At 58.8% G+C, this 25,259-nt stretch overlaps 1 protein-coding gene across 5 annotated transcripts in view; it reads left to right on the top strand.

Moving 5' to 3' along the window:
- Positions 1–3,920, top strand: part of TPCN2 (two pore segment channel 2) — a 31,857-nt gene extending 27,937 nt beyond the window's left edge. For 3 of the 5 annotated variants that reach the window (XM_082626246.1, XM_082626243.1, XM_082626242.1), the window contains 5 exons: positions 672–745; positions 1,262–1,552; positions 1,851–1,932; positions 2,306–2,400; positions 2,883–3,920. In XM_082626246.1, the coding sequence (XP_082482372.1) occupies positions 672–745; positions 1,262–1,552; positions 1,851–1,932; positions 2,306–2,400; positions 2,883–2,961 (621 nt within the window). In that variant the 3' untranslated portion in view covers positions 2,962–3,920. Of the gene's footprint in view, positions 1–671; positions 746–1,261; positions 1,553–1,850; positions 1,933–2,305; positions 2,401–2,882 lie in introns of those variants that run through there. The other 2 variants (XM_082626244.1, XM_082626245.1) reach the window with 2 other exon arrangements.
- The last annotated feature ends 21,339 nt before the right edge of the window (positions 3,921–25,259 follow it).

Genomic DNA, 25,259 nt, shown 5'->3' with positions numbered 1-25,259 from the left:
GGGAAGGTGACAAAGCCCTGCTGCTTCTTGTTTTGGACAATGAGGGGGCTCCTGTGGTGCTCTGGGCTGTCATGGGATGCTAGAGGTGGTACCTTGCTTCGGGCACTGCCCCGCATACCCCTATCTGCACAGTGGAGGAAACTGAGGCTCAGAGGGGGGCTGGGTTAGCCTGGGGTGTATGCCTCTTCCCTGCACCCCTCCCCCCCCATCGGGCATGCTGGGGACAGGTCTGGGGCAGCCAGCAGCCCCTTCTCTGACTGTGGCACAAGGCTGCCCAGTGGTGCCCTCAGATGTCTCCTGATGGACGTGGGGAGAGTGGTGGGACTCCTCCGGAGGGACCCGGCCAGCCCCCGGCCACCCTTCCATGGCACGCCATCCCCTGGCCCTCGCTGCCCTGTTCTCAGTGGCACCCTCTTCCTGTCATACCAGTCCTGGAGGAGGGGTGGACAGCCTCGTTCTTACTCCTGGGCCCCCGGTTTATCTTGGGGCTCCCCACAGTGGCTCCTCCCCGCTTCCCTCTGGCGCAGGTGCCTGGGAACCCCAGTGTTCCCGGGGAGGCCGGCAGTGCCCGCAGTTGGGAATCCCTGCTGGCATGCTGCCCTCGCAGGCTTCAGCCTGGCTTTGCGGGGGTCCCTCTGGGGGGTGCTGACAGGCCCCGCCTGCCTCCCTAGGTGGTCTACTACGTCTTTGCCGTCATCGGCATCATCCTGTTCCGAGGTGTCATCGTGGCTCCTGGAAACAGCAGGTGAGGGGGGCTCCGAGGTGCAGAGAGCGCCTCGCTTCTGGGGGCGCTGGAGCCGCGGGTGACGGGCCGGGCGGGGGGTGGAGGGGTGAGGCGCAGCTCTCCAGGAGAGATCCAGGAGGCCCCTTTCTTCCTTGGCCTCTCCACCCGCCTGCCCCTCACTGAAGCCCTCCCTCCAGCCTGTACTGAGGGTGTTTCCCGTGCCGGCTCAGAGCCCCCAGCCGTGCCCCTTTCTGGGCCTGCAGGCCAGGCCGCGTGCCGGCGTCAGGGGGTGCGTCCAGGGCCAGGCCTGAACTGTAGGGCCGAGGGCCCCTCCGGGCCGACCGCTGGCCGTGTGTGTCCACAGTGCTGGCCTCCTCGCCGCCCTCAGCACCTCCGAGGTCGGGGGCCGTCTCCTCTTTCCCCCGCTTCCTCAGGGGCCCAGCTGGGTCCACGCCGAGCAGGGGCCACGGCGGTGCCAGAGCGCCTGGCTGTGTGTCCTGCCCCCGCCTCCCACCGACCCGGCTTGTGCCCCCCCAGCCTGGCCCCTGACAACGGCTCTGCGCCCTGCGGGAGCTTCGAGCAGCTGGAGTACTGGACCAACAACTTTGACGACTTTGCCGTGAGTCCTGCGCCCTCCGCCCCTCGGGACCCCCGCCTCCACCTCCCGCGGCCTCCTGGACCCTGCGTCTGCCGCCCCACAGGCCGCCCTGGTCACTCTGTGGGACGTGATGGTCGTGAACAACTGGCAGGTGTTCCTGGACGCCTTCCGGCGCTATGCGGGCCCGTGAGTGACCCGTCCTGGCGGCCCAGGCTGTGGCTCTGCGCGGGGTGCGCGTCTGGGTCTGCGCCTCCCGGGGATGGCGGGGCACGTGCAGGAGCAGGTGGCTTCTGGGGGCCGTGACAGCGGGGCTCGTGGGGTGACGGGGCTCAGCCTGCAGCTTGCAGAGCTCAGACCGGCTCCCGCTCTCGCCGGCCGTGCCACCTGGCCGCTGGCCGAGCGCCCCTGAAGGCCAAGCTGGGCCAGCTCGAGGGTGGGAACGGCGATGTCGCAGGCGGGGCAGCAGGGTCGGGGGAGCAGCTGCGCTCGGTTCACGGGCGGCCCCGGTGGCCTCCTTGTTCTCCGCAGGTGGTCCAAGATCTATTTTGTGCTGTGGTGGCTGGTGTCGTCTGTCATCTGGGTCAACCTGTTCCTGGCTCTGATTCTGGAGGTATCGGCGACCCTGCCTGGGCTCTTCTCAGTCGGAGTTGCTAACTTGCTGATGGGGGCCCACCCGGAGCTTGGTCCAAAGAGGCCGTGCTGGGTTCGGGCAGCCCTGGTGGGTTCAGGCTCAGTCCTCCCTTGGGGCTGCTCGCCCTGGCTGCTGGGGGCCTCTTGGAGTGCTCCTGACCTTTGACCTGTGGGAGGGGGGCTGGAGGAGGGCTCTCAGGCATCTGCTCCCGTAGGAGCTGGTGGCCTTGGATCCTGGTGTCCGGGGTGGGCTTCTCAGCCAGGCCGACACTGAGGTTGAGGTGGGGGGACAAGGCTGGTTCCACGCAGGGCCCACGCCTACTGGCCACCCGTCCCTCCCTCCCTCTTGCCAGAACTTCCTTCACAAGTGGGACCGCCGCAGTCACCTGCAGTCCCTCACAGGGGACCTAGAGGCCACCTCTGAGGTGACCGTGGAGCTCCTGTTCAGGTGCGTGGAGGGTGGAGGGGCAGTGGGTGGGCGGTTGGTCCCCACGAGCCTGGGGTCTGCCTCTCTCCTGCTCTCCGGTGAGCAATTTTAGGGAAGCACCCTCAGGTTCCGTTGGCCTCCAGGTGATTCTGTTGGTGGGTGTAGATAGGTGGCCCGAGTAAGCCTCGCCCATCTCTTCTCCATGGTAACCTGGAGATTGTCCCTCTGCTGGTGCAGAGAAGTGACAGTCGTCCCAGAGTCAGCCCCGGGTGGTCAAACTGCCGTCTCTGAGCGTTTGCTGTGTTGTTACAGCCACGTGGAGAGGTGTCCTCCCAGGCTTTGGGGGACACCACGTAAGCATCCCAGAGGTGGACCGGAGTCCCCGGGGGTGGTTCCGAGGGGCCCCTCGTCCCGAGCACTGACGGGCCTTCTGCATCAGCTCTGCTCACCTGCTCGTCTGGGGGTGCCCAGGCTCCCCATCCATGCTGTCCCCCATCCCGCAGGGATGTCCTGGAGGAGCCCACGGAGGAAGAGCTGACAGAGAAGCTGAGCCACCACCCGCACCTGCAGCTGTGCAGGTGACGTCCAGACGCCTTCCTGGCTGGGGTGGCGGCAGGTGATGCGGCCTCGGGATGGGCACCGGCTGGGGGAGGAGGCGGCCGCGGCCCACCGGAGAGGCTTCTCCCTTGGGCAGAACCACCGTGCGCGCCGACGCTGGGACACACGCAGGCCCTGGTTGGGAGCCGAGCTGGACCACCTCCGCGGCCCCTCGGGCGCTGTCCACGCCACTTTCTTTTTTTTTTTTGGGTACGCGGGCCTCTCATTGTTGTGGCCTCTCCCATTGCGGAGCACAGGCTCCGGACGCACAGGCTCAGCGGACATGGCTCACAGGCCCAGCCGCTCTGCGGCGCGTGGGATCTTCCCGGACTGGGGCACGAACCCGCGTCCCCTGCATCAGCAGGCGGACTCTCAACCGCTGCGCCACCAGGGAAGCCCCACGCCACTTTCTTTTATAAGCTGCTTCCCTGAGACTTATTTTTCTAAATGTGGAAAGAGGGTGACTCCACAGAGACCTTTGAGACAGTGTGAAAGGGAGATGCAGCAGCCCTCCCCCTGTGCCCTGTGATTTCCGTGGTGCCTTCACTGCTGGTGGCCTTCAGGGACCAGAGGCCCACGTGAGGCCCGCACAGGCCAACCAGCAGCTTTCCAGGGCATTAAGCTTGGGATCCTGGTTTTACATGATAAGAATCTGGACTGTGTTTTATTATTTTATGTCTCGTGTGAGTGTGATTGGGTGCGTGTCTTTATGGGTGAGGATGCCAGTCATCTTCATCAATAAGTCTTGCAAAGAAGGAGGTGGTCCTTATTCCGACACGACTGTGCTTCTCTGGAACGGGGCCACCAGGTCTCAGCCTGTCAGAAGCCAGTGCTGTGGTTGGACCAGCCTTTGTGGTTTGTACTGTGTTAGCAAGATGCCTTTCAGCAACCACCATCAGGAAACTTTGAAAAAATAAAGGTTTATTACTTACAAGACCTGGAAATTACATAGTACACCTGGGGCCACACAGTGAGGTCTCGGGTAGAGAGAGAGAGAGTGTGGGCCTGGGGTTATGCTTTTGTTGGGATCGAGGGTTTCAGGGGCTCACTCTTTATTGGTGAATTGAAAACATAAGAGCAGGAATTTAAAGCCAAGGAAGAAAAAAAAAGTGGTCCAAATGGTCAGTTATCAAAATCAACCAAGATTTCTAAAATAAAGGAGCCTCAGAGGAGGAAGGTGGCCTGGCTCTTTATCTCATCGAGCGGCTGCCAATGTGTTTATTTGAGAAAGCCATGTTTGAAGTGGACGCCTATGCAATCAAAGCTTAAGACAGGTACTTGCATTACAGAAAAGAAGACAACAACTGTCGGGGCTTAACACTACCCTGGGTATGGTTGTGGAGGTTCTGAACTGCACAAGGGTACCTGGCTGTGTCCTGGCATTGACTGTCTACCTCAGGAGGGGACACCTTTTTCTAATTTGCATAAAGACATGTATAAGTCAGTGGTGGCCCTACTTTGTGTGTCCTCAGAGTGTGTGACAGATGAGGCTGGGGTGGGGAGGGGAGGAGGGGAAAGTGAGCAGTGCATGGCCACGTTGCCACTTGGTCTGCCATCGATCCAGGTTGATAAATTTTCTCATTTCAAGGGCCAGTTCGAGCGGTTGGTGGTAGCTCCTGGCGGTTCTGTTGAGAAGGATTGGAATCTTCATGGGGAGGGGTGCTGGGATCTATTAGTGATGTCTGCTGTGGGCACTGAAGGGGAGATCAGGGTACAGATGCTGACTCCACTGCAGGAAGTGATTTCAATCTTCCCCAGCTTGTCTGGGAAATGGGATGAGAGGAAAGCTTAACTAAAAAACGGCACTTCTAAAATGTCACGAAATCCAACTGCTTGAGGTTTTCTAACTGCTGGTAATGTTTTGTGTATCCAAGCACATTGAGTTTCTAATCCCGGAGTTTTTCTGAAATTGTGGGCATTCACCCAATATTCCTCAGGTTTTGGGGACTTTTGGAGGTAGACAGGACTCTCCCAGACCTGCCCCCCTGTGTAAGCTGCCTTCCTGGAGGGCTGGTTTTGGGTGGGGAGGCTCTCATGGAGCATGGTTTAGAAGTCGATACCCAGCGTGCCTCAGCAAGGCCCTGCTCTTCTGGGGACAAAGGTGAGGCCTGTCTGGTCAGCTGCTGTGCCTTTTGGCTGTATGTCCACCCCCCACCCAGATCTGAGCGCCATCTAGTGGTGGATTCAGGTTCAGTTGACCTGACTTAGTGTAAGCTGGACCCCGTGATCCCCAGGGGATAGCTCCTTGCTTTTCCCAGGCCCCCTGGAGGCCTGCTTCCCCTGTGACCCGCCTGTGATCCGAGGCTGAGAGCCCGGCCTCACTGGGCTTCAAGCTTGTCCACCCAGAGTGAGCCTGGTTCTCGTGGGCGATGTGCCCTCTGCCCTGTCCTTGTGCCGGTCCCAGCTGAGGGTCCACCTCAGAGGGTCCACGTTCCATGTCTTGTGTGCAAAGAGGCCCCCTCTGATTATGCTGTCCTGTGGCAGATAATTCCGGACAGCCCACGCTGGGCTCTGGGAGACGCGGGCTCTGCCCTCGGGGGGTGGGGGGCACGACTGAAGCCGGTGCTGGTGCCTGCTGTGCCTTCTGAACACAAGCTGGGGCACCCGTCCCTGCGTCAGTTCCCTGTGTCAAGTGATGTCAGCCTCTGAGCCTTTGTCTGAAGGAGAAGGCTGAGCCAGGGCTCGGCTGCTCGTTAAGGGGGGCAGGGCTGGTGGGGGTCCCCCGGTTTGCAGTGCTCCCAGTGTCCTCTGTCCCCAGCCAGGCGCTCCGTGGAGCTCAGGAAGATATCACGGCCGCACCAAAGATGCGTTTGACAAAGAACACGTGCTCGCATGTCTCACTACACCCTTGAGGCCCTGGTGAGGTCTCCTGTTGTTTCCTGTGCTGCAGCGGCTCTGGTCACCCCCCAGCACTCTGGCTGAGTGCCAGGTGCAGGGGGCTCAGCCCTGTAGGACCCTGGGATTGCCCAGCACAGTGGCAGGAGTTGAGGACACCGGGAGCTGCTGTGTCTGCCCTGATGAAGACAGAAGGAAGCAGGCTGGGAGGTGGCTGTGGCTGGAGGAGCCCTGGGGCCTGGGGTTAGGGTGTGAGGTGGGGCCTGTGTCTCCAGGGACTTGGGGAGCCCTGGGCTGGGTGTTGGCAGGAAGTAGGTTGGAGACAGATGGCCTGGTGGGGGGGGGGCAGGCCCGGGGGGAGGGGGAAGGGGTTGGCACCCACCTGGGAGCATGGCTGGAGCAGGAGGGCAGGGCTGTGGGGCAGCACAGGGGCACCGATGGAGCAGGGTGGTGTGGGTGCCCATGGCCTGTACCTTGGGCCCGGGGCTGCCCACACCAGAGAGAAGCAGCTAAGATCGCGCATGCTGAAACTAAAACCGCGTGCCGCAACTAAGACCTGACGCAGCCAAATAAATAAAAAGAAAAGATGCCATAAGGTAGGCAAGGCACAACCTGGGAGAAGATATTTGTAACAGATATAACTGATGAAGGACTTGTATCTAGACCACATATAGAGCGCCTACAAATTAGCAAGGAAAAGACAAACAAACGAATGAAAAAAAAATGGGCTTGAACTGGCTTTTCACAGAAAAGCAAACTCCCAAGTCCAGCAAGTATGTGAAAAGATACTCGATCTCACTAGTAATTAGGGACACGCAGGGTAAAACCACGTGGCAATAATTTCACTGTTACCACAAGGTCAGAAATGAAGAAGTCTAACCAACTGAATGATTAGAACTTTTATATATACTTGGAGGAAATTTAAATGGACTCAATCTCTCTGGAAAACAATTTGGCTTTATTTATTGTAGTTGAATATGACATACCTTCTTCTCCTGCAAGGTACACACTCAAGAGAACCCCCTGCCCACGTGTGCCAGGTGGTAAAATATCTAAAAGAGCAAAGTGAGCCCTGCAGAGGGATGTCCCCAACAGAATGCACATACACTGAGGTTTATTCATGCAGTGGAATATTATGCAGCAGTGAACATGGATGATCTCCAGCCACAAACAACTACGTGACCAAGTCTTAGAAACACAATGTCGAGTGAACAAAGCAAGTTCCAGAAGACTCCGTGTGGCACCATATTATTTATAAAATTCAAAACCACAGTTAAGCCCTATAGTGTGGGCATGTACACATTGGCAGTAGGATTACTTAAAAGTGAAACACAGGGGCAGCCTGTAATCCAGCAGAGGGGTCAGCGCTGGGGAGACGGAGGCAGAGTGAGAAGGACCATCTGGGTGACACGGGTGTGTCATTAACTTTCTAATGGACACACATTTACATACAGTAAGTCCCCTACTAGTGAACCTCCAAGTTGCGAACTTTCGAAGATGCGAATGTGCGTTCACATGTCCAATCACGTGTTAGTTCACGTGTCTGGTGTACGTTGTCACGTGCATGCATCCTCTACAAGTGGCTATGCTTTTGTGTACTTTATAGAGTACAGTAGTACAGTATTTTTATTTCAAGCCCAGGGTGTCCAGAAGCAAGGGTAAAAGCAGCGGTATATAGTCGACTGTGTTAGTTGGGTACCTAGGCTAACTTCGTTGGACTTAACGAACAAATTGGACTTACGAACGCGCTCTCGTAATGGAACTCGTTCGCATGTAGGGGACTTAACCGTATATTCTTTTGTACATACCAAAATGTAATATATTAAAATATACTAACGGAAGAGCACAAGAGGAGGGGAATTGAAGACACAGGATATGGGCAGCTCCCCCTGGGAGTTTTGTTGCCCAGGGGAGCAGAGACATGGGACCGATGGTTGGAAGGCAGGGGGGTCCAGACAACGTCGGTTATTTACGTGGGAGAAATTGTGTGGACTATGGGGAAGATCCAGGGACGCAGGGGTGAGAAGGGGAGTGGCTGTAGCCTTGGCTTTGAGTGGGGGACAGGCGTGGCCCCCTGGACGAGGGCAGTGGGCAGCAGCGGGGGCATGGGGCAGGCTGGGGGGTTCTGTGCGCCCTAGAGGCAGCCAGCAGCATCTATGTGTGGGGTTTCTACCAGCCCCGCAGGCCCAGGTTCCTCGTGGGAGCAACAGCGGCCACCGAGGTCCCTTCCCGGGCCCCCTCCCACGTGCTGTCCCCCAGCCCTGGCAGCCGGGCAGGGTCCAGGCCCGGGGCCCGATCTGTCGGTTGAACCTCGGAGCAGAGTCCCAGCAGGCGGGTGTGGGTCTTTCACGTGGTCTCCTCCGAACCTTGTCTTTCACCAAAACAGCCAGGGTTTGGTTTCCTGCCTTGCTGATAATTGGTGGTTCTTATTAAAACGTGAGAACAATTCCTCGCTTAAAACAAAAAAGTGGAAGGCAGGCACGCTGTGCCACTCTTGAAAACCAACGAAGGGGGCGTGGGGCTCACAACGCCCCTCACATCAAAGTGACCGGCAGATGCTGCGTCCTCCCGGCCCTCTGCTCACGTTTGGCTGAGCTATTCTCCTGGGAAACAATCGGAGCCGCCCCAGGGCGGCCGGCCCACACCTGCGGGACCTGGGTGGCCCAGCTGCTGCCCTGGGTCCAACAGCAGTTGGCTAATCCGTGCCTGGGCCCCTGGGTCCAACAGCAGTTGGCTAATCCGTGCCTGGGCCCTGCAATACCTGTCGACAGGTGAGCCAGACCTGCCTGGCCTTTGCTTTTTCATCTCAGTTAATGGTCAGGAAGATGTGTGGGGATATGGGGGCTGCTGACACCAGAATCCACGGCCGAGGCCATTCTACAGCCGCACCCATTGGTGAAGCCTGGTGCCGGCTGAGGGCTGAGCGTCCAGCAGGAGTCTCTGCCATTGGCTCTGACCTGCGGGAGCCTCAGAATCCCCTGGAGGAGGGCTTGTTAACACCAGTCCTGGGCCCCAACCACACAGCATCTTGGGGCCTGGGAACCTGCTTTCCTAATAGTTCCCAGGTGATGCTGCTGCTGGTCCAGAGGCCACAGGTAGAGAACTTACCACCCCTTCCCTTGTTTGCTTTCTTTTAGCACGTATGTAACGAGCACACATAGCTGCTGTTGGTAAATTTTTAAAAAGCACCGTTTTGGGAGGGGGCTATGACAGAAAGGACCCCTTTCTGGGGGGTCAGAATTGCCCAAACTGTCCACTCTGGGAAGAGGATTCAGGGAAAGATGTCAGCTCAGCAGGACGCACGTCTTGGTCAGCAGGGTCCAGGCAGACGGTGCCGCCCATCCTCGGCTCAGGGTCTGTGCCCTAACTGCGTGACTGGCCGTGGAGAGCCGGCTGGACCCTGAGGGCCCCCCCCAGTCTCGGGTGGGCTGGGTGTAGTGTGCTGGGACAGCACCAAGGGCCCCTGGGCTAGAAGTGGGGAGAGATGGGGGTCCAGCCACCTGCTCCCAGGTCCACAGTCCTGTGTTCTCACGCTGCCCCCCTGCACTCCCCCTGCCCACAGTGGGGTGTTTCCCTCCTCTGTCCCCACGGCCTGCCGTGCTTAGTGTGTAGCTGGCGTGCAGCCAACATCTGTGAGTGAAAGAATCCGCAGCTATTCACACCATCTAATGCAGGAGAGGACACGAGGAGTCCCGCGTCAAACACTAGCATTTGCTCTACAAATATGTCCTGGGGGCCACTATATACCAGAACACAAACGGAGCAGCAGGGAGCCTGGGCAGCCACACTCAAGCTGGCAGCCAACAAGAGAAGTGGGAGAGAGAAGTGAAAGGGGGTGAACACAGAAGAGGCGGGGCCAGGAGGAAGAGAAGGGACTGCAAACACACCTGAGGACCTGCTGCTGCTGCAGGCCAGCTCCGAGCTTCCTGGCAGCCTCTGGGAAAAGGGAAATGAGCCCCTACCCACAGCAGCCTCCCTAGCCTTGGTTTTGTCATCTGCATGTTTCAGGGCTCATCGTGGGGGCCCCACAAGGTAAGGATGTGAAAACACCTCCTTTCAAGTCTGTGAAGCAGCGCACACAGAAGGTGTCAGCATTTTATTTCCCTTAAGGGAACCCTCGGGAGAATAATAGTTACAGTGATAATTAGTCACAATAAAAACCACGGTTTGAGTGCTTGCTCTCTGCGGGTGCTTTTCTGAGCACTTTACACTGGCTAGTTTAATCCTGAGAGGTCCCCAGCTGTGGCACCCCTGACAGGTGGGGAAACTGAGGCAACAGAGAGGTTGGGTAACTTGCTCATGGCCACACAGCTGGTGATGGCGTTGCCTCCTCTCCTGGCCCAGGCTTGTCTGTTTCCGTCCCCCTGTGCATCAGTGGGAGAATTCACAGAGCACGTGCTGGAGTGTCAGGTGTAACTTGCGGGACTGGCAGAGTCACTGAGGCCCTGGTGGGCTCCGTGTGTCACCACAGGAGGTGGGAGGTGGCACGCACGATGAGGTGACCTTCAGGGTGCAGGCTGGGCTTCTTGTGACTTTCTCCCAGCCACTATCCAAAGTAGCCCAGGGCACCCGAAATCTAGGTCTGGGTCTGCACCCTGCCTTCTGCACGCCGGGATGCGTGGCTGGCCTTCCTGGGCACTGGTTCCCTCACTGGAAAAGGAGCTGGGTAGGCGGCTGGAGAAATGACGTCTAGGAAGCCCTTGTGCTGGCTCAGGTACAGTATTTGCACTTCAGACGTGCAAATAGCACTTCTGAGCTCTTTGTAGGTGGGGGTCGTTGTCCTCGTCTTGCAAGTGGGGAAACTGAGGCACAAGAGATTCAGGGGCCCAAGCCCACAGGCGGCAAGGCAGAGTATGAGCTCAGGGCTGTCTGGGAGGCCAGGTGCTCTCTCAGCCTGCTGTCCCCATCGCTGTGGCCATGAATTCCCCATGTGTTGGCTCCTGGGTTTCCAGCCCTTGGCTCCACCACAATGACTGTGGGTCTTAGTGGACCACTGGCTTCTCTGTACTCATGTCCTCAGCTGTCAACGGGCCACTCGGTGAGCACCTTGTCACCCTGAGCTTGGCAGTGGCTGAGGCAGGGAGGGTCTCTGGGTGGGCCCCACCTGGAAGGGCTGAACCTTCCGTTGGGGATCCCCCTCCCTTCCCCCCGCCCAGTGCCGGGTACCCGGTGATACCTAGTGTATCACCTGTACTTGGCTGCTTAGGAGCATCCTCAGAGGCCCCGTCAGCCCCACCTCCTCCACCTGGGGACAGAGTCCAGGCCCCTGGGCTGGGTCACTGAGGCCAGTGGGCTCCCTCTGTCTGGGAGTTTCACCCGCCCCATCTGTGAGCTTTCACGAGCTCCCTTTCTCACTTAGGAGAAAGACAGGGTCCAGCCCTGGACACAGATGGGGTTGTGAGGCACACCCAGGGCACACGGTCAATTTAGCCTCTCCAAAATTTCACAGGTTCTTAACGTAAAACAAAAAAGAAATAGGACTTCCCTGGCGGTCCAGTGGTTCAGACTCTGTGCTTCCATTGCAGGGGGCACGGGTTTGATCCCTGGTCGGGGAAGATCCCGCATGCCGCGTGGTACGGCCAAAAAAAAAGAAAAAGAAAAAACCAACCAACCAACCAACCAGGAAAAAAAACCAAAAAGAAAGTAAAACTCTGGCTCTGATAGTTTCCGAAGTCCACACAGGTGTCCCACCGTTCAAGGGAGGGAGGCACGGAGGACCTTGTGTCCGAGGATGTGGACGAGCACAGGCTCGCGTGCTCTGCTTTCTCCTGCCCCACAGCATCGCCTGGAGAAGTGCACAGCAGAGGGAAGGGGGAGGGAGGAGGCTGGGGTGCTCCCAGCTCCACTGGCCACGTCCCGCGGTCCGTGCTGGAGCTCCGGTACGTGGTCACTGCTTTCTCCCGCCCCGGCTCTTCCTCCCTGATTTGCGGACGGAGGCCCCGCCCTGCAGTGGGGCTCAGGGGAGAGGAGGCTCCAGGTGAAGGACACGGTTTCCCGGGTGGATGAAGGTGCTACAAGTTCAGAGCTGACTCCTTGGGGCTCTGCTGGGTCCCTCCTACCCGTCCAGTGCCTCTTGTGACAGGTGCCATGCCTGTCCCTGGGGGTGACACTCGCCGCTGGAGACCCTTGTCCTCCCAGAGGTCCCTTTGGACAGGTCTTCAAACGGCTCCATCCCAGCATCCTCTCCCCTTCCCGCATCACCCACACCTGGCCCCGGGAAGCCTCAGGTGGTCCTGGCCCCGCTGACTGGAGTCTGCGGGTGCTGCCATGCTGCTTTGGCCTCGGTGCTTGGTCCCCAGTTGTGGGGTGCAGCCCTCCAGGGGACCCTGAGCCCAGTACAGGTGTGGTGGTGTCAGATATGGGGAAGGGGTGCAGCACAGCGGTGCACATCCTACCTACTCCCCACTCTGGGCGCTTTCTAGTCTCAAGTGGACAAGGGGGCTTAAGAATCGAGCTGGTTTTTATCCCTCTCCTCTGTCGATACTTTTTACGTCCAAAGGGCTCCGACCTTGGGATGTCACGCCTTTCGGGTGCAGGTGGAAACATCATCTGTAGCATCCCCCGCTGGTGTGTCTGCACAGAGGCAAACCCAGAAAGTCTCGGGCTGGTGGGTCTTTCCTCTGGATGGCGGCAACGTGAGAGATGTTTAAAGAAAGGACTGAATGCCCACCCTTCCCTCCATACTATGTCCTGATTGTGGAAAAAGGAGGGGCAAACTGCTTTAAAATGAACTAGAAAGTTCTAGATTGGACAGAGGGTTAAAGCCTATAGCCCTCGTGATGCCAGTGGCCCTTGGGCACCTGCCAAAAACATAACCTAAAAAACACGGTGCAAGGAAATCATATTGAAAAGTTGTCAACAAAACAGCAACAGACCCACACGTGGGACAGAGCAGACCCACAGCCTGTTTTGGGACATGGGCAACAGTGGCCACAGTCAGGAATGTGCCTGTGATTTCTGCTGATGACAGGTCGGTGGTCCTACCGTCACCCTGGCCTGTGGCCTGTGTTCATATAGAAGGGAATGACACAATGGGGTTTGATTTTTTTTTAATAGAGTTATTTATTTGTCTTTGTTGCTGCGCACGGGTTTTCTCCAGTTGCGGTGAGTGGGGGCTACTCTTTGTTGCACTGCGCGGGCTTCTCATTGTGGTGGCTTCTCTTGTTGCGGAGCACGGGCTCTAGGCACGCGGGCTTCAGTAGCTGTGGCACGTGGGCTCAGTAGTTGTGGCTCACGGGCTTAGTTGCTCCGCGGCATGTGGGATCTTCCCGGACCAGGGATTGAACCCGTGTCCCCTGCATTGGCAGGAGGATTCTTAACCACTGCGCCACCAGGGAAGCCCTCAGAGTTTGATTTTTCCCACTCACGCTCACAGGCGGAACCGTGGCAGGATTCTTCCCCGTGGTCGCTGAATTAGGATGGTGAAAGTAGCTCAGTTCTGATGTCGGCCGTGGCTGGGGGGGGCTGTCCCAGCCCCCTCTGCCAGGAGGCCTCTCTGGTCCCCCCCACAGGAATGAACCCCCTCCCCAGTTCCTAGTGCCCTGTCTCTCTGTTCCACCACTGACCCCACCCCTAAGTCACAGGTGGGTGTGGGCCTGGGAACGAGATGTCTCATGTCTCCTCAATCCCAATAAGTAAAATGAGTCCCAGTAAACGTGGCACCCAGTGCAACCCCAAGCAGGACTCTTGTGCGGATGGGTTAGTGAGGCAGGAAGGGATGTTTTCTGGTATCATTTAGGTGGTACCCAAACTTGAGCACATCTCAGGATGCCTGGAGGGCTTACGGAACACAGCCTGCTGGGCTCCACCCTGGAGTTTCTGATTCAGCAGGCCTGGGGAGATCGGCCTGGGAATTTGCATTTCTAACCAGTTCCTAGGGGATGCTCTTGCTGCTGGCTAGGGGCAGGACTCTGGGAGCCACTGGGGGTGTTCCCTTCCCTGGCACCACTGTAGGGAAATCAATGGTGACCCCTCCCAAAATATATGTCCAAGTCCTTACCCCTGGTACCTGGTAAGGTGTGCTTATATGGAAATGGTCTTTGCAGATGTGATTGTATTAAGGATCTTGAGATGAAGTCACCCTGGATTGAAGGTGGACCCTGAACAGGATGAGGTGTCTGTACAAGAAGAGGAGAGGACGCAGTGACACACGGAGGAGAGGCCACGTGGCCACGTGGTCACGGAAGCAAGGCTGGAGGGACGTGGCCACAAGCACAGGGATGCCTGGAGCCCCTGGAGGAAGGACCCTCCCCTAGAGCCTTTGGTAAGAGCCCCCAAAGCGCCGCTCGTGATACCTCGTCACGGCCACCCCAGGTCACTGACACAGCCCCTGACAGTGTGCGAAGCGGCTGCAGCTTTTCTTTTTTGCTAAGCTCGTTGAGACCTCAGATCACAGGCTCCAGGTGGCCCAGACCCATCCAGTGGGGCCAGTGCTCAAGGGAAAAAAGGCAAAACAGATGATGCACTGTCCTGTTCCCTGCTGTTCTTAGTGAGGTGACCCAAAGAAGCTTCTGGGACACATCTAGGCCCAAGCAGCCTGGGTCTGGCCCCAAGGGTGAGCCTGGGTGAGCCGGGAAGAAGATGCACGTTGTGACTTTTGGGGTCCAGGTACCACGGGAATAATCCAAACAGCCTGCCCTGGGCTCTAAGGCATGGGTCCACGTGTCAGGCCTGCGGCTGCGCGATGGAGGTGGGCGTTCCAGCCACCCGTGGGCTACCAGCCATCCTAGTGTGGCCCCATAAGCCACAGGGTCTAGGGGACCTCCCAGGAGGCCCACTGACTGAGTGGGAGATTTGCTGACCCACGGCAGAGCACAGGTGACCATCTGGCTTGGAGGTCACACAGGCCAGGGCTTGACCCCAGCCCAGTAGGACCCTGCTCTGTGATGGGGCCCCTTCTCTCCTCTGGCCTTAGTTGCCCGGTGTGCGAGATAGGATGGAAGGGCTGCCTGTGAGCCTGGAGCGGGCACCTTGTCAATCCACCAGACACTTGGGTGACAGGAAATGCAGGTTCTTCCTGCTGCCCCTGCTGGCAGTGGGCTGGGGGTCCCACAGGTGATTTGCATACAGGTGGGGGCTGGAGACAGAGGCCCTGGGCATCCAGAGGCAAGGCCCGGTAGAGGGCCAGGTAGGACACGCCCGGAGACGCTCCCTGGCATGTACGCAGTACCAGAGTTGGCCAGCAGAGGGCAGCAGAGCTCCAGCGACGGGGGTCCCCGGAGGCCTGGCCTAGACCACCCCCAGCCCCACCCCAACTCCAGCGCTGCCCCACTCAGCCCGGGGCCAGGTGCCCCAGTCTGGAACTTTCCCTCTTTCCTTCTCTGCAAAGGGTCTCCTCCTCCTGCAGCCTTCCTGGCTCCCAGGCCCGTGCTGGGAACATCCTCTGGCGGGCATTACCTCCTTTAGGGCTCACTTGTCACTGCTTTAGCTGGTCTGAGGGACGCCAGGGGACCTGGGTGGTGGCAGTGATGTGTCTGGGCCGACAGTAAACACCTGCTGAATTGCAGGCTATGCGACGGAGGGCAATCTGGCCTGAAAGTGGGGGCATGGCGTGACCACACTCGGCGGGTGGTGCCGTCTGGCCGCAGGGTGGTGGCCCAGGCCTCTCTGGCCGCAGGAACCCCTCTGGGTGGGTCTGGAGTGACCCCGGTGCCGGGCCCGCCTGCCGGCCGCTGCGGTGGCACCGTGGAGCCCCGTCTCCCCCGCAGGGGCAGCGGAGGTGTCCGCCTCAGCTGCCTGCAGGGAGAGTCTGGGTGCTGGAGGTGGGCAGTGAGGGGCCCTCTGTCGTGGCTGGAAAGACCTCGCGCTTCTATGGATGCTTGGTTCGTGCAGCCATATTTCCCAGGATCCTGGGTCTTGGGTGGGCTCCCCCCGCCTCCCCAGGTCTCTTCGGTGGGACCCTTGCCCACAGTGTCTTGAGTGTGGTATCTGTCTGTTGTTTGCCTTCCTTACCGGAATGTAAACTCCACAAGGGCGAGGACTTTACTGTATCCTCTGCCAAGTCCCCGGTGCCCAGAATACTGCTAGGCACGTAGTGGGTGCTGTGTAAGCATCTGTTGACTGAATGAATGAATGGCGGCCTGACCCCGTGCCCCACCCTCAGCGCTGCCCCATCCCACTTCTGAGCAGCCGCGGGGCTGGGTGGAGGGGGGCGAGGTGAGGTGAGAGGACGAAGCCCCCTCCTTGCACCCCGTTGTCCTGCCCGGGTCCCCCACTGTGGGAGGTGTGGCCACCTGGCCCGGGTGGGATCAGGCGGGGACAGGCGGGGTCAGGCGGGGGGAGGTCCCTGGTCGTCTGCCAGGGCTGTGTGTCCTGTGCTCACGTGTGGGATCTGCTGTGCCTCTCGCTGGAGAGGCTTGTTGTCACCTGCACCGGGGCCGAGTCACACCTGGTTGGCAGAGGGACTCAAGTCTGTCTACTCTGGGCCCAGAGACCCCTGGGGGCTGACTGTCTCTGGCCCAACTCCTGTTCCTGCCCCCTGGAGCGAAAGACGGGGCTCCGTGAGGTGGGCCCAGGCCCTGGAGGCGTGGCTCCGTGGTGCCTGGGAGGTACCAGGATGTAGCTAGGACGATGGACCACGAGGAAACAAGGGGACAGATCCCAACTCTTCTCTGTCCAGCCCCAGAGGCTGGAAGAGGTTCTGGCTTGCCATCTGTGCTCCAGGGAAATCAACACGGAGGGGAGTGAAAGGGACCCGAGCTCACATCCTTGGAAAAACGGTTAAATAAACCTCTGGGGGCTCGGCCAGCATCAGGGCACACGGGTGCCTGCCAAGGGCATCTCTCTTTGCCCCCAGAGGCTCATGCGTCCTCATTTCTGTCTTATAGAGGAGGGAACTGGGGCTGAGAACATTCCAGAACACCTCCCCCCAACATCCATACCCCACCCACTGTGTGTGCCTGGCTGGCTGCTTCCGGAAACCAAAGTGTTGGCCGCTTATGTTGGGGATTGTCCAGGGTTAGAGGTCATCCCAGTGAGACTGATTTTAGCTCAGAAGGAGGGGGGTAGTGTTACCGTCAGAGGTGTCCAGAGGTGTCGTGGGGTGAGGGGCTTGAGGGAAATGGGCCGAGTCCCTTCCAGAGCCCGACGCGCGCTGGCAGGGGCAGGAGACCGGCCGGCACTGGGGCCTCGAGGAGGGTTTCGCAGGGCTGGGAGACCCCGCTCTGGGACGGCTCTCACCCTGATCAGATGCCTTTGACACTGTTTTGAGACATGAGGAACGTGTTTGGGGGTGCTTGGGACCGGATGGCCCCGCTTTCCACCGGGTATGTAATTCTGCCGCATAACTAAAGGGCAGTGACTGCTTGAACACATGGCCGCGAAGGTGTGCAGGACGGATCTCTGCCCCTGCCTGTCGGGTGGACCGCAGCGGAGGAGGGGGGCTGGGTGCGGGGGTGAGGCCACCCAGGCTGGAGAAGGGCCCCTCCTGGGTCCTGGTGGGAGGATCGGCCATCCTTCGTGGCCTGGGACCTGTGCTCCTTAGGGGAGAGTTCTGGCACCTGTTTCTCTTTTTCCAGAACCAAGCTCACCCACATCGCCAGTCAACTGGTAACGTGGCAGGAAGAGAAAGGTCACGTGGCAGCGCGGAAGTTGACCTGCATGACTCCTCCTCCCAGAACACAGGGCGCTGGGGTGAAGTACTACCTTCCTGGGAGGCTGGAGCAAAGCACCACAACTGGGTGGCTTTAAACAACAGAGGTTTCTCCTCTCACAGCCTGGAGGCCGGAAGTCCGAGGGCGCTGAGGGATGATCTTTCCTGCCTTCTCTAGCTTCTGGGGCCCCACCAGCAATCCTTGGCTTGTGGCTGTATCCCTCTAACCTCTGCCTTGTCTTCACGTGGCTGTCCCTCTGTCTGTGTTCTCTCTTCTTCTTCTTCTTTTTTTTTTTTTGTTTGCGGTATGTGGGCCTCTCACTGCTGTGGCCTCTCCCGTTGCGGAGCACAGGCTCCGGACATGCAGGCTCAGTGGCCATGGCTCACGGGCCCAGCCGCTCTGCGGCATGTAGGATCTTCCCGGACCGGGGCACGAACCAGTGTCCCCTGCATTGGCAGGCGGGCTCTCAACCACTGCGCCACCAGGGAAGCCCTGTGTTCTCTCTTCTGATAAGGATGCTACTCATTGGCTTTAGGGCCCACCCTAACCCAGCTGAGCTCATCTTAGTTACATCCACCAAGGCCCTGTTTTCAAATAAGGTCACGTGCTGAGGTTCTGGGGTTGGGGGATGTGAATGAACCCAACAGAACTTCCAGTGGCTGCATGCTGGGCACAAGGGGACTCAACGTGGAGGGGCTGCAGGAATCAGGGCTGGAGTTTGGTGCCCAGTTTGGGTTCCAATGCCGGCCTTGCTGTTTGGTAGCTGTTTGGTCTTGGTGAGTTACTGAGCCTGCTTGGCCTCAGTGTCTGTATCTGTAAAATGGGTTTGCTGACGTCACCACCACACTGACGTCAGTGCCTGATTCTCTGAAGGAAATGGAGAGGACAGAGAAGAGACGGTTACTGTGGGACCAGGAACAGCGTCCTCTGGAACGGCCACGGGTCCTGTCCTGCCGCCCAGTGGCTGCACAAACCCCTTGTACCTCGGTTGTCTTATCTGCAGGATGGGATAACGATCGTGCCCACCTGGCCGGCCTGCAGTGAGGACGGACCAGAGACCAGCAGGAAGCCCCCTCCTCACCACGGCCCCCAGTGCCTGGCCCAGGGCCGGCGCTCAGCACAGACCAGCCTCGCTGAGTGTGTGGCTTGGGTCCCGGCCCCTGGAAGTGGTCGAGGGGAGTCTCGCGTACCTTGTCTCTCTCCTGAATGCTTTGGTCCAGCATAGGTTTTATTGGCATTATTAATGGTGAGTGCCAACAGGATGAACCTGGGAAACTATTATAATTATCAGACACCTTTAGAGATGAGTTGTCCTAGAAGGGTGGCACAGGTGACGTTGGGAGTGGGAAATGCAGGCTTTCTCAGAATCAGCGACATCCCAGAGTCTTTCCTCGGATGCTGGGCTGCTAGGACACTGGGCTGTGCGGTGTCCACCAGCAGAAGACAAATGTGGGCAGTGTGACCACCAGGCTGCCAGCGCCCCTGCCGCATGGCGAAAAGCATGCATCTGTTTGCACCTAGTCTCCTTGTTCAGAAACGGGGCCCCATGGAGAGGAGTTCACTTTTTGTTGGTTTTACGGTACCCCTCGTGCCTGCATGACCGTCTTTCCTTCTCGATGCCGACGCCACGTCAGCCGGCAGGGTCTCCCTTCCCTCTGGCTTCACACCCCCTCGCTCCGGGCCTCTCTGCCAAATAGCTAATGATCCCACCCAGAGTGGGGTGCTGGGAAAGCTCCTGTTTGAGGGGGCCCCGCCGTGGAGCTTGTGTGACGGGGGGTTGCATGGGTCCGGGGGACCCCACCCCCGTGTGGTCATCTGGGTCAGACAACCCTGGCCTCACCGGCCCCTGGTGCCCTGCAGCTCGCTCACCTGGCCCAGAGAAGCAGGGACAAGCAGGAGAGGGGCTTTGGATCTCAGGACGGCTGGTACTCTTGCCAAGAGCCCCAGACGGCTCTGCCTGGCTTGAGCCCAAGCCAGCCTCTCAAAGGGCAGCTCCTTCGAGAGACGTTTGGGAAACACCTTTGACAAATGGCTTTGTGCAGAGGCCTGGAGGGCTGTGGACCCAGCCCCAGGGCTCCTCCTTGGCTACCAGCCTGGGTCCCAGGATGCAGGGCCATCTGGCAGGTTCAGAACCTGCGCCAGGCCCCGACATTCCTGTGTGGCGGCCCCAAGGCCCCCCACCGTGTGCAGCCACTGCCCATCTATGCCAGCCAGAGCCCTCTGGAGCTTTAGTGCACTTGGGGTGGGAGGGGGCTGGGCTTCCCTGGCGGTAACCTGGAAACGTGTGTGAAAACCAAAAGAAATATCACCACCTGCTCCAGGGCAGCGAGGCTCCATTGGGCCACTTACGGGCTCTCAGAGTCTGGGCCGCGGATGGAGCCTTAATTTATTTGTGTCCCGTTCAGCCAGGCTGGCAGTGGTTAATAAGGCCATCGCAAATGTTTCCTTGTAAGCTGGCTTTAAGGAAACGTTTGCGCACAGAGCACTTTCCCACAGCCCGGGGACAATGTGCTGTCCCTTGCCAAGGATCCCTTTTGCCATCCTCAACTTTCCTGTGGCTGGAGGTGGGCCTGGAGCCCTGCCAGAGCCGCTCTGCCAAGCTGCCTGCATCGATCATTATCAGGAAGTGTTTGATTAATATCTGACGTTGAGAGAGGCCGGCGCTCGGCTGTCAGGAGCGTCCCACGGCCGATGAGCTGGCGCTCGGAGGCCCCGCCCTGTGTGCAGGGTCTGGGGGGACCACCGGCTGGCAGGTGGCATGAGTGACCATGGGTGTGTGAACTGGCCGCCCGGCCCAGCTCCCAGCCCTTTGAAGCATTTCCAGGTCGCCCGGCTCGGTACACCCCGTGCGGAGCTGTGCATTTCCAGTGCATCCAGATCCACAAAGCAAACCAAACTGTCCAGTTCCCCCGAGGCCGGCTGGCCTGGCCTCCAAGGGAGGCCTCTGTGGGAAGGTGCCCCTGGGCGGTTCTCTGAGCCTGTGTAAGCCTCCTGCCCGCCCTGCCCGTGGACACAGGCATCCTTCTCACCATCATCCTGCCTGGGGCCACTCGGAGGCCACAGCTACCGGGCCAGCCCTTGCTCACCAATGGGACAGCGACAGCATCTGGCTATGAGGGGCCCGGCCACAGAAAGACGGGGGGACGGCAGCCAGCGGTGATGGGATTTTCAAGGACCGCAGCCCCTGGGCGGCAGAAGGGGGACCCCATGGATGGTTCAAAGGGCGGGTCCAGGCGGAGGGGAAGGAGGGGACGTGTGGCTGGGGAGGGGGTACAGGGAGGCCTGGCGGCTGATGCCCAGGGGATGAGCTGTCTGCTCAGTGAAGCTGATGAGTGGTGGGTGGTGTCTCAGGTGAGTGGGTTTCCAGACAGGCAAGCCCTGCACGTTCTTGGAACAGGAGAACTTTAACGTAGGAAGGGCCTTTGGGGACCTCTGCCTCAGATCTCCCATATTGGGGAAGCCAAGACCCGGGGACGCAGGGAGCAGCCCAGGGCACACCACCTGGGGGGCACCCCTGGCCCCCATGCCAAGAGCTCATTTGGGAGGGTCCTGAGGCCCCTTACAGTGGGTGCCTCAGGGCCTGGGATACTGTGTTTGTGCTGGAACTTCAAGGAAGGCCCTGCCATTGACACTGCAAGTGTTTGCTGAGCCCGGGGTTGGCTAAGCACCACATCAGCACCGCACCCTCCTGGGATGCTGTGGTGAACATGACAGGTGCGACCCCTGCCCGGATGCTGCTCTGGGCAACTCGGCTTCTTCCACATCAGGTCACATCCAGGGGACAGGGTTCCTGCGGTCCCCACCCCTCAGCCCTGTGGGAGGGTCACACCTGGTCAAGCTCACCTTCCCCATTGGGGCTTTTTTTTTGTGATACGTGGGCCTCTCACTGTTGTGGCCTCTCCCGTTGCGGAGCACAGGCTCCGGACGCGCAGACTCAGCAGCCATGGCTCACGGGCCCAGCTGCTCCGCGGCACATGGGATCTTCCCGGACCGGGGCACGAACCCGTGTCCCCTGCATCGGCAGGCGGACTCTCAACCACTGCGCCACCAGGGAAGCCCCCCATTGGGGCTTTTGTCCAGGATGTTTGTAGTGACCCCAGAAAGATGTACCTGAGTCCCCCTGCCCCCCAGGAACCTGTGAATGTGACCTTATTTGGAAAAGTGTCTCTGCAGATGTAACCAAGTTAGGGGACCTCAAGCATCCTCAGAGGAGACAGAAGAGGGGAGGATGCAGGGAGAGGAGCCCCGTGGGGCTCCAGAGGCTGGAGGGACGCGGCCACAGCCCAGCGATGCCCGGAGCCTCCAGAAGCCCCCAGAAGCTGGAAGAGGCAGGAAGGATCCTCCCCTAGGGGGCGGAGCATGGCCCTGCCCACACCTTGATCTCAGACTCTGGCCTCCAGACTGGGAGGGAATTGGTTTCTGATGTTCTGAGCCCCCGCTTTGTGGTCCCTTGGGACTGCCGCCCCAGGACACGGCATACACTCCCTCTGGCTGACACGCACTCTCTCGTGCACCTCTTGGGTCTCAGCCTCGCCCCACTTCCGGAGAGAGGGGCGCCCTGCTGCCCTCCGACCGCCCACCTAGGAACCCCACACCAACCCGTGACCAGGCACTTCCCTATCGCCGATGGATCCATGTGGAGTCACTTACTCACCACTATTATTAGTTTGATTATTATTCAATGAGTGAGTGAATGAATAACTCCTCATCCATCTATCCATCCCTCCACCCACCCATCCATCCACCTGGGTACCAGGGCTGCGGGTACAGCTGACAACGGGACAGACAGGAGCACCTGCCTCTGCAGGTATTCTAGTAGGGGTGAGTGGGCAGAGAGAAGCAGAGGAAGTGTCTGCTGTGTCCGACAGTGTTGAGGATTCAGGCCAGGCCAGGGATGCTGCCGTTTTCAGTGGGTCAGGGAAAGCCTCTCTGATGAAGGGCCATCTCAGCAGAGGCCTGTAGGAAGGAAAGGTGGAGATCTGGGGGAAGAGCCAGAGCGAGCAGCATATGCAAAGGCCCTGGGGTTGGGGGAGCTTGCCTGGTGTGTGCAGCCTCACCAAGGAGGCTACGTGGGGGGCAGAGATACTCTGGGATGTGAGGGGTCACGGGCTGACACAGGGACTTTGTGGGAAAGGGAGACAGGGAGCCCCTGCAGCGTTTGAGCGGAGGAGGGATGGGGGCCGATGCACATTTTTAATGCTCTCCCTGATGGTTGGGACATCGTTGCCTGTGAGCTGGGCAGTCTGAAGGTGAGTGTCCGCAGGGGCCGCTCGTGACCCTGGGCTCCAGAATGTTTCTGAGGTGTCAGGACAATCCCCTTAACCAGGCACCAGAAATGACTGAAACCAAAGCTGGGAGGGGTGGCCGTTTCCTTGTTTACTGAAAGGCAGAGTCAGGCTCAGCACAGACCGGGAGCCGAGAGGCAGTGCTGGGACCAGGGTGGTTCTGTTTACAGGGCTCTGCCATGTTTAAAGGAATCTCTGGCCGGGCTTCCCTGAAGAACATCAGTCCCTTCAGAGTCTCAGCTCAATCCATCCATCTCCTGTGTACCAGGCACTGCACGGGCACTGCACGCTTCCAAACTTAATCCTTGCCACTTCCCCTTCGTACAGATGAGGAAATGGAGGCTCAGAGAGGACCATCCACTCATTCATCTGTCATCCATCCAGTCATCCATCCAACACCCAGTCATTACGTCCATCCATCCGTCCATGCATCCAACTGTCCATTCAGTTAATCATCCATCCATCTATCCCCCCCTCTCTCCCTCCCTCTGCTTTCTATGGCAAACAACCTTCTAGACCCTGGGGATACACGACAGACCTGGTCCCTTCTCTCACCGCTGAATGGTAACCAAAGACACCGAACAAATTATTACACAAATAAGAATTGCACTAGAATTGTGAGGATCACAAGTGTGAGGGAAGATGCAGCTCTCACTGAGCGTATAACCACGGACTTGCCTCCTCTGGTGGTCAGGGTGGGCTTCTCTGAGGAAGAGACCTGAAAGTGGGATGAGTCGCGGAAACTGGTCAAGAGAGTGGAGCAGGGGGAAGAGAACGTGCACAGCCTCTGAAGCAGGAAGGCCTTGGGGAGGTGGGAAGAACAGAGAGGAAAGCAGTGTGCAGCGGGGAGGGGAGTGGGGGGCCGGCCCTGCCTCGGATCGGGGGGTCCCTCTCCTGCACCTCCTGAATGCCACTGACTTCCTCGGAGTCCGTCAAGCTCTCTGGTGGCGCGGGCTGTTCCAGGTCTGTTTCGCAGTCTTTGCTTTCTCAGAAAGTTGCTTTGAAAGGGGACCTCAAGGTCAAGATGGGCACTTGGATGCTTTAGATGCCGAAGCAGTTTCGTTTGGGCCAAGTCAGCTGAAGGAGCACGTGGGCCTAAATTTAGGCAAGTCTGTGCTGAACTGGGGTCACACGCGCAACGCTCCCCTGTTTGTTAATGGTACAATCTGTTCAGACCTTTGGAACATTCCTCAGCTTTTATTTAATGTAGGAAGAATCATTTCTGGAATTAGCATATAAACTGGCACAGGTCAGCAGCTCTGCAGAAAGCCCTTTCCCCAGGTGTCAGCTGCAGAACCGGAGGCCCGAGAGGATGCCCAGCTGTCCAAGCCCCCAACTCCCACCGCTTCCCTTTGAGGGACTGACACACGCTCGGTTTAAATGACTCCAGGCTGTCTCCCCAAATGACAGCCTGGGAAAGAATACCTGTCCCCCGAGCAGGGCCGCAGGGGACAGGGGTCTCGGCCAGCGAGGGGAGGTGTGAGCTGAGGACGTGGGAATCTTCTCCAGATAAGTGGTCTGCCCGCAGGGATGGTTCCCCATGGGCTGCTTCTAGAACAACGTTACCAAAAAGGGGAGACCAAGAAATGTCCACTCCCTCGCTGTCATGTCTAGTCTGGTCGGGGGCAGATATTTTACACATTTTATGGCCCTATTCTCGGTCTTTTGGAGAGGGGTGACCGGTTGATCATTAACCATTTGCTACGTGTGGCATTCCAAATTCTGGTCCAAGATAGCTCAGTCCAGCGTGCTGATTCCGCCTACCCATTGGGCCATGGCTGGGCGGACCTGCCTTCCTGCAGCGGGCGGGGCAAATTCCCCTGATGCCAGGGGCCGGGGCCCTGGCTGTGCCCTTCCCAGCTCCCTCGGGCTCTGGCATAAATGCGTAATTGTGCTTTTTGGCAGTCCCGCTGCCCCATGAACCCTCCACCCGCCATTGTCTGCCCAAGGCTGCGAACACCCACCCCGGGAAAGCACAAACGATCTGGTTCCAGAGGTCCCCACTTCTGCTCATTGCGTCTTGGACCACGATGGGGCTGGTGCTCTCTTTTCAAAAGCTCAGCCTCCAGGCCTGGCCTGGGACATTGCTTTATCTTCCCTGTAGACCCTTTTCGACGTTCTCTCCCTGCAAAAAATTCCTGCCAAAGGGCAGCTTTTGTCGTGTTGAAAGTCTCCCAAATCGGCTTCTTGCATACCAAGAGTCGGGCAGCCTGGGGGGGGCAGTGGGTGTTAGCGGACCACACTTGTAATTAGATGCTCATTTCTTGCATTCACTGAATTTTCTAACCACCTTCCAGAGATGTCCTTTCCTCGCAGAATCCAAAGGCATTGCAAGACGTTAAAAAACGCGCTCCGGTGAGCGAGGTCGTGAGCCACGCCAGCTCATCTGCCAACCGTACCTCCTAAGACGAGCGCCCCCGTTCAGCACCCTGCTCCGCCTCCCTTCCCGGCCTTGGGCCCCCATCCCCACCTCTTCTTCTGGGGCACCGTGGCCGCCAGGGACACTTCTAAAGGGTGGATTTCATCACTTACCCTGTGCTTAAAACTTTTTATGTTTCCACAGAATGAAAGT

Source organism: Mesoplodon mirus, assembly GCF_964341445.2.
Source record: "Mesoplodon mirus genome assembly, chromosome: 7".
Taxonomy (NCBI): domain Eukaryota; kingdom Metazoa; phylum Chordata; class Mammalia; order Artiodactyla; family Ziphiidae; genus Mesoplodon; species Mesoplodon mirus.
Note: the sequence above shows the minus strand (reverse complement) of the source record. Positions and strands in the feature narration are given on the sequence as shown.